The sequence below is a fragment of the Pseudoliparis swirei genome, chromosome 18 (genome assembly GCF_029220125.1).
Source record: "Pseudoliparis swirei isolate HS2019 ecotype Mariana Trench chromosome 18, NWPU_hadal_v1, whole genome shotgun sequence".
Lineage (NCBI taxonomy): Eukaryota > Metazoa > Chordata > Actinopteri > Perciformes > Liparidae > Pseudoliparis > Pseudoliparis swirei.
The window spans coordinates 24,641,760-24,650,136 of NC_079405.1; the positions used below are offsets into that span (position 1 = coordinate 24,641,760).

The window sequence follows — 8,377 nt, forward strand, 5'->3', positions numbered from 1 at the left end:
CTCTAATAATATTGTCCTCCCTTTTGCGGAGGTGCGCAATATTAATTAGACGAGTGTGTTAAGGCCAACCAGGGAAAAATGCCTCTGACACATTTCCTCTCTGCGAGTTCGCATCCCCCGAGGGGGGGGGGGGGGGGGGCTACATGAATTCTAGTAAAAGATGATTAAAAATATATGACACACTTTAAGTAATGTTAAAACAATAAGTGCTTTTTGCAGATCCCCACAGGATGCCCATAGATTGGAGTTGTGTTTTTTTCTTCTTCTCCTCCTCTTCGGGTGTTCCACGTGTGACAGGTCTAATTGGTGAGATGAGCTTGAGGGAAGCGACGCCTGTCGTTTCTTTTTTCTTTCTTTCTTTCTTCTTTTTTTTTTCTTCGTTCTTCTTCCCTGTGCATTGAGTGGTCAGAAGAAGAAGAAGAAGGCCACTCGTCTCCTGGCGTCTGTCCTCTCGCTGCAGAGTTAATGGGCATGAGAGCCGCATGTGAGCGAGATTCAAGATTCAAGATTCAAGATTCAAGATTCAAGATGTTTTATTTGTCACATACACACACACAGCAGTGAAAATGAAAAATGCAATGCTCAGCAATGATGCAACAACAACACACTACACACTTTAAAAAAAAAACAACAATATTTACAGTAAGTGTGTGTGTGTGTGTGTGTGTGTGCGTGAGTGTGAGTGTGTGTGTGTGGGGTCTATGGGGGGGTGGGTGGTCGAGTTCTGATGGCCTGATGGCCTGAGAGAAAAATCAATTCAGTCTCTCTGTTCTTGCAGTTCTTGCATCTGTCAAAGTCAAATGAAGGAGAGAGACAAAAAAAGAAAGTGTGGCGAAAAAGAGGCTCCACATCCCGGAATTACTATTCCGTCCATGTGCAACCGGATTTAAACTCATTAGACTTCTCTATTTACTTAGTCTCTATCGGCCCCCGAGTTGCACTAAAAATACCGTGGCCTGCCTTACTTTGGCACGTTGTCGGAGCACAGCGGCTTTTTAAATATTCTTTCTCGACTTGAAAAGAAAAGGAGACAAACCGGTTTGTGTGTTTCTTTTCCGAAATTATGGACTCAGCTTCACCACTGGAGTCTGCCTCCTAGTCCCCACCCTTCTTTTTAAAATGTTTTAATATATTTATTCTAATTTTTCAAATGAACAAGACAGGACTTTAAGGATGCAATACAAAGAGAAAGGAGAAATGAAAGGTTAAAGAACTAATCACTATTAGAATTAGAATAACCACAGCAAATGACACATTCACACATCACCAGTCTGACATCAGGACATCTCTAAGGTGACATCATCAAATCAACGCAGCATCGGGACCAGTGTTTTTAATCTGGCACAGCAAAGTCCAGCCCGGAGGGGTCCACCACGTCTAAGACCGGTTTCCATATTTTGAAAAATCCCTTGACCGTGTCATGGAGGGCGTGGCTCAACTTCCAAAATCCCCTCGTACCAATCATCCGTAGAAGGGGTATCTTCAGAAACCCAGAATTTAAGGATAGTCTTTCGTGTAAAATATAATAGCACTCCAATCAGTTTAGCGTCGTTGTTGCTCCTTGCACTGCCCACTTTAGCTGCCCCCCCCCTTTCTTATCGTCAACATTTCTCTGAGCTGGTGGCGTGATAACAGGTAGATATTCATCAATCATCACGCTCACCTTTTCTTCCTCTGCTGGAGGTGCAGAATTACGTTTTGGGTTTTGGTTTTCTAGATTTCATGCTTTGAGGATCCCCATCAGTCGCCCCGGACGAGTCATAAATATGTGTTTGGAGCCCCTCACTCTTATTTTATGCCCCCCCCCCCTCCCTTGTGTGTGGGTAACTGTGTTTTTGGGGGGGGGGACTAAATGGAATCTGGGGAGGGAGACAAAACTTGGGGTAGGGGGAGCCTCGCCGGATGCAAATCAGCAGATGGCAAGTTGTTGTATTCATGAAAATTCATGGTCAAGGTGACGTGCAGCCCCCCCCCCCCCCCCCCCACTACTTATTTGTTGGACGCGGCAGCTGGAGCAACTCGTGTTCGCTTGAAGTCGCACATAAATCAAGAGCCACGCACTTTGATTTATGACGGATACCACGTACGACTGTTCAATTCCTCCCGTTGCCTCTCTTCTTGTTCTGGTTGTTGTTGTCGTCCCCCCCGCCGTTGCTCTCGGAGACATCCTTTTGTTGTTGTTTCCACGCGAAGCCGCCCGCTGAATAATTGAACGAGGTAAATGTTGAGCACGTTTTCTCACAGGTTCCTCGCTGCGCCGTCTGCGAGGAACCCGCTGGTTTGGCCGGGGTGTCCGGGAATGCGTGTCTCGCCTCGACAACCGCGCGTTGCCGCGGGTCAGAGGGGGGCGGGGCATCCGCGGCCGGACGCTCTGTGTCCGCGGCAGCTGCAACACGGCAGCTCCAGCACGTCAGAAGAATGACTTTTTGTTTATCTCGACTTGGGCCTCGCTGTGTATTCTAGCCCCCCGAGCTGCATCTGCATCGACCTTGATTCCCTCAAGCCCCTTTCTCCCCCTCCCCTCCCCTCCCGCCTACCCCACAACCTGTTTACACTCCCCCCCCCCGCTCCCCGAGTGTCACCTCGGAAAGAAACAAAATCGTCCGATCATTCCACCTGGTTAATATTAAAACGGCTCCTGCGAGGAGCTTTTGTTTGTTCATAAACACAAAGCCCGGCCCGCTGCCCGCCCTCTGTTTACTGTCGCCATGGCAGCCGGCGGCTCATCAAACAAACGAGTCGGTCCGCTCACAGCGTCTGGGAAGGAACTCTGTAAAGCGATCTCGCGAGGATGCGGGGGTTTAACGATGGAGGCGTCAGCTGCCGGGAGGGAGTGTGTGTGTGTGCGTGCGTGTGCGTGTGTGTGTGTGTGTGTGTGTGTGCCATATTGTCACAGAAGTCTGGAGATATGCTCGGCTTATCTGTGACTTGGTTGAAGTGGGTGACTCGATTACAGGCTTGTTTGGTCTGACTGAAGTCTCTCGGCACAAAGTCCTCCTCGGCGAGCGAGTCCAGATTGAGTGTTTACGACGGAGGCCTGTTTTACAGAAGGCCCCCGGTTTTTTTGTGGCACGACGGGCAAAGGGGGGGGGGGGGTTGGACATCACGACATGAGCGAACCACATTTTGGGAAGCTTTAGGGGATTCCGCCCCATTCCGACTTCGCTGGCATTTGGTTATTTAACAGTGTTTGTCTTTTTTCAATCGCACCGAGGAGCCAAAATGCAGCAGAACACAAGACTCTTTAAGAAAACCTTGAGAAGCGTTCTGTTTCTCTTTGTGTGTGTTTTTTGTTTTGTTTTCTCTGCACCTCCGGTACACACTGATGTGCCCGGTGTCTCGTCTAGCAACCATGGGGCCGAACCTAAACAGCTCTTAAGTTGAACCTCTTCCCATTGTCTCATCCTCGCCGCGTCTTTATCTCCCTCCCCGCCCCGACAAAAAAAAAACTGTTGTGCTTTTGTTGCCCCGCTCGTGTCAACAAGGGCCGCGTGAGAACCCCGGCGAGTCGGAGCAGGTGGCCGCCGAGGCTTTACCGTCGCGAGCGTTAAAGGAAAACAGAGCGACTCGGAGGAGGGTCAGAGAGCAGCTGCGCCGGGCCGACCCTACCTTGGAGCGACTGCTGACTTGTTTGAGCCGTTGGATTCCAGGCGAGCAAGACAAGGGGGGGGGGGGGGCTTAGGTTTCCAGCGAGGGAGGGGAGGCTGATGAGCTGTGGCCGCCGGCTGTTCTTAACCTTCAACCTGGTCCGGTGGGAGACACACGTGACTCTTGTTTGTACTGTTCTCCCCATATCTGAGGGGGGGGGGGGACTTTTTAGGTATTATTTTTGTTTTGCATTGCAAGCAACTCCCAATAATAATAATAATAAAGAACAGACAAAGGCATCTAATATCAAACGGGGGGGGGGGGGCAAAACAAGACTGTAAACAAACATAAACTTTGACCTTTTTTTTTTTAGTTTTTTTTTTGGGTTTTGTATTGCAAGCAACTCCCAATAATAATAATAATAATAAAGAACAGACAAAGGCATCTAATATCAAACAGCAGAGACATGTTATCATGATGTTGTTGCTTCGCTTTCAGCTCTTGGAAATTCACTTATTTGGATTCAAACTACTTTTGAACAGCTCAAGAAAAGAAAAAGAAAAAAATATCTTCTTGTTTCCGCTTTTCTGTTGAAATGTGCCGGGGGTTTTTTCGGAGCACAAATGCATTTGTGTTGTGACCCCCCACCCCCTTTTTTTTACGGCTGAATTTGTACGTGTTGTAGAAACGGAAAACACCTTTGAGTCATCGCAGACGACGCTTGTAATCCGCCCCCCCCCAGCAAAGTGAAAATACATAAATAGATATATAAACATGCAGCGGAACCGAGTCACGTGGTCCGAGTCGCCCCAACTGATGACGCCGCGTCCCCGCCTCGGCGCCTCGCAGATTAACGTTGTTATCAGCGCCAACTCTCCAATAAGGCGCCTTTCCTATCTTCTTGATATTTATGATGGATAATGCCCATTTTCCATTTTCCTCTCCATTTTTACCCCCCCCCCCGCCCCTTTTTTTCCTTGTCCACTCGCGATATTGCAGCTTTGAATTATTCCGTGGTGAAATTAATGAGAAAGTAGATTTATGGGTTTCATTTGTTTGTCAATTCGAAAATTAATTGGGTGTTAATTTTAGCCATCCCCTCATCAGTGCCGGTTCCAAGCATGCGCGCATTACTTTGCATTCATTGTGGCCCTTTTCCCTCCTTTTATTGTGGGTCACTAGTTTTTGCATACATTAAAATAGCCCCGCGGCTCATTCTACTGATTACTTTCGGAGATGCCATGCATTTGGAAATTTACGCCGTTCCGTTATAATTATGAAAACTCTGCATGGAATGACAGTGCATGTATAATAGCCATTACCCCAACCCGCCCCCTTCTCCTTTTATATGTAGCTCTGGAGAGAGAGAAAAAAGAAAAGAAAGCAGGTCCTTGTTAAAAAAAATAATTTTTGGTTCGTGGAGTTAAAAAAAAGGAGGAAGAAAGAAAGAAAAAAAGCAGCATTTTTTTATTTGAAAAATAAGTGGCGGTGAATAACGTCAGCCCACGGTTGGTTTCAAATGGCATCTCATTGCGCTCTCCGGGAACGTGTGTTTCTAATTGCCGCCTCGAGAAGGGGGGGGGCGGGCGGGGGGGGGGGGGGCAGTGCAAGCGGAGGCTTGCAGATGGAGTCGTGGCTGGCCGCGTCCCATCCCGCAGTATATTCCCTCCTCGCTCACTCCTTGTTTAGAAAAAAAAAATCCCATTATGGAGGGAGGCCATGCCAGACTGGCGGGGTGAGCCGGGTCAACATCTGTCTGGAGGGAGGGAGAGAGAGAGAGAGAGGAGCGGAGTAGTGGGTGGGGGGGGGAGGCTCAAGCCCCGGTCCAAAGAACGAGGGCGGGGGGAGGGGGGTGGAGGGGGGGCTGTATAGTGCCGGGCCTTAAAAACGCTGCTCAGACAGGCCCCTGAGTGCGGGGGCGGCGTGACACACAACTGAACCGGCGCAGGCCGCAGTGTCGGATGACTCACTCGGCTACGCTCCCTGGGAGGAGGCGTGTAAACCAGGAGTTGAACTATTGAGGGGGCACGATTTGTTGGGCTCTGGTACGGTTTTAGCTCATCGATGACCCAGGCTACACCCCCCCCCCCACAGAACTCTGATTGCAGCGCTGTTTACTCTTTCACAAGGCCCTGTCGAGATTATTATCTCACCTATATGCTCCGTAAATATTCTTCGGTGACAAGTTGCCAACCTCAATTTCCTATCTGTCAGCCTGAGTGTGTGTCCCCGCGGTGTCTGGCCTGTGTGTGCGTGTGTGTGTGTGTGTGTGTCTCTGCATCTTGTTTAGATCTGCACCCCCCTGGGGAGACACTGCGCCCGGGCAGTTGAGCACATATTAACCGCCGGTGGCCCCCTACTCCTCCTGCACGGCCTTAAATGCAACACCATAAATCTGCATTTAGTTCCATTTTCACCTTCTTTCATGATGAGGCCCGGTGTTTTGAAAGGCATTTATTCTGCTTCATATAAATAATTAATCAGCCGGGCTAATTCGCTTCTGCCCGACTTGGTCAGCTTCATTAACCTCCCCGGGATTGGGGGGGGCGAGACGCCGAGGCCCCGCGACCAACTCACAACGGCTGTAAATCATCCCACTGATTTGAGGAATACATGCGCGATGCGAAGGAGGAGAAAAAAAGGAAAAAAAGGCCAACGTCACTGGCCCTCATCCCAAGAGAGACCGAGGAAGGGAATAGAGGAGTATGTGTGTGTGTGTGTGTGTGGGCGGGGGGGGGGGGCATCATGTCTGTCTGTCTGGCTTTTTGTGTATCCAAAAGCAGAGGTTGTAAAATGTTTAACACAGATGACTGCCGTCCACCCGTTGATTCGTGAAACTAGTAGACCGCCTGTATTTGTACACGATCCTTTTCAAGTTACATTAAGTTATGAAAGACAACATCTCTACCCCCCCCCCCCCTCCCCCTCCACACCAGCTCATGCAGGGTTTATTTATATTCAGTATTTTGGGTGTTAATTGAGCGCCCCCGACGGACCCCCTGACCGTTGGTGCTCGGCCTCTCCGAATCGGAGGTTTTCTCATGGAGATCCTCTGGCCCGGCCTCACGCGGCTGCCCTGGTTCCCATTAAAAAGCCATTCGGGCCGTGTGGTTCTTCTGGGAGCCGATGCGAGTAAATATATCCATTTCCATAGAAAGTGTTTTGTTTTGGAGGCTCTGTGTTTTCTTGGGCTCCTCTGCTCTCGCTCCGACGCAGGTCGGGGGTTCCTCTCCCGATGCGCGCCGGACCCCGGTCCACCCCTCGTGTGCCCCCCCCCCCCCCGTCCCTCTCACCGAAACGCACCCCGTAATAGGGGAACGCAAACCAGAACCTTCAGTCGCACTCCTTCTCCTCATTGCCCCGTGTGGACTCCTCGTCTGCGAAAAGGATAAAAAAGAAGCCCAAAAACCGAGGAGCGGTTCATTTATTCTGCGAAGCCGCGGCCATGTGCGCCGGCCACGAGACGCACGGGCCGACGGGGGAGACCTGCGCTCAGAGCGAAGAATCGTGTGGGAAGGATGTGACAGATGTTTATAGTTTTGGCCCGGAGTTGAAACGCGACCTCATCGCCCGCGTGTTTTAACAGCTGTGCCTGTCTTCTTCTTTTTTTTCCACTCTCAGGTTTTTTTTCCATTTTTTGTTCCTCATTTTTTTTTTAAAGTCATGATGCAAGAATCTGGGCCGGAGGCGACGAGCAACGGACCGGCCGTCCAGAACGGGTCGGCAGACGGCGGCCCCAGGGAGGGTCGGACCAAGAGCGCCACGCCGCTGGTGGAGGTGACCGCCGCTGACCTCCTGCAGTTCCAGCAGCACCAGGTAGGCACCAGGTCGCACCTGTCGCCGCTTTATTACGCCACGTCAACAGCAGGCTTCCGTCGCCCCGCTTAAAGTGCCACTTAATATTTAATACCGCCTCGAAGTACATCTAGTACATCAACACATTATTATTATTATTCATGTATATTGAGGCCCTTTTTGCATATTTAAAGCGGGGGAAGTGCTCTCTCTCTCTCTCTGTCTGTGTGTGTGTGTGTGTGTGTGTGTGTGTGTGTGTGTGTGTGTGTGTGTGTGTGTGTGTGTGATTGTGTTTGGAACGTGTTTATCGTAGCATGCGGCATCTGCATTCCGGTGAAATATTCATCGCGGCGTCCCGACGCCGATTTTTAAGTACGGCAGGTGCCGCGCGATTTCGTAGACAGTCAAGAAGCGGCGGCGTCCAATGGGACGATGGCGTTCTCCCGCCCCACCCTCCCTAGCTCGAAGCAAACGCCGCACTCGTGCCTTTTTGAAGGGGCCCACAAAAAAAACACAACATTTGCGTCGGGGCGACGGGATATCGCGGCAGATGATAACCAGGCGGCTCATTCACGTCTCATTCCAGAGTGACAAAAAACACTGAGCATTGTGATGTGTGTGTGTGTGGGGGGGGGGGGTCAACGTCGCGGTAATCACATTGTGCACAGGCACGTATGTTTTTTCCGCGAGAAGAAAAAAAAAGGCCATTAATTTTCAAGTGCATCACTTGAATAGCAAGTAACACGACCTCACAAGTGATTACTTCTACGTTGCGATTAGTCACGTGTTTTAATTATTTCCCCGTCTTTAGCCGGGCTTTTCTTTAATTGTGGAGAGTGGAGAGGGGGCAAAAAAATAAATAAAGACGTGCAACGCAGGCCGAGATGCCGTCATCTCAGAAGTACGCGGTGTGCGCGCGCCTCCGTTAAGCACCTTTTTTCCCCCTTCTTCCCGGGTATTAAGCGGGGGACGGAGTGGGAAGGCCGGGCGGTGA

General features: G+C 50.3%; 1 protein-coding gene across 11 annotated transcripts in view; it reads left to right on the plus strand.

The window, feature by feature from the left end:
• foxp1b (forkhead box P1b) overlaps positions 1-8,377 on the plus strand; it is a 171,511-nt gene that overhangs the window by 74,715 nt on the left and 88,419 nt on the right. For all 11 annotated transcript variants that reach the window (XM_056438293.1, XM_056438292.1, XM_056438294.1 and 8 more), the window contains one exon: positions 7,210-7,404. In XM_056438293.1, the coding sequence (XP_056294268.1) occupies positions 7,252-7,404 (153 nt within the window). In that variant the 5' untranslated portion in view covers positions 7,210-7,251. The remainder of the gene's footprint in view (positions 1-7,209; positions 7,405-8,377) is intronic.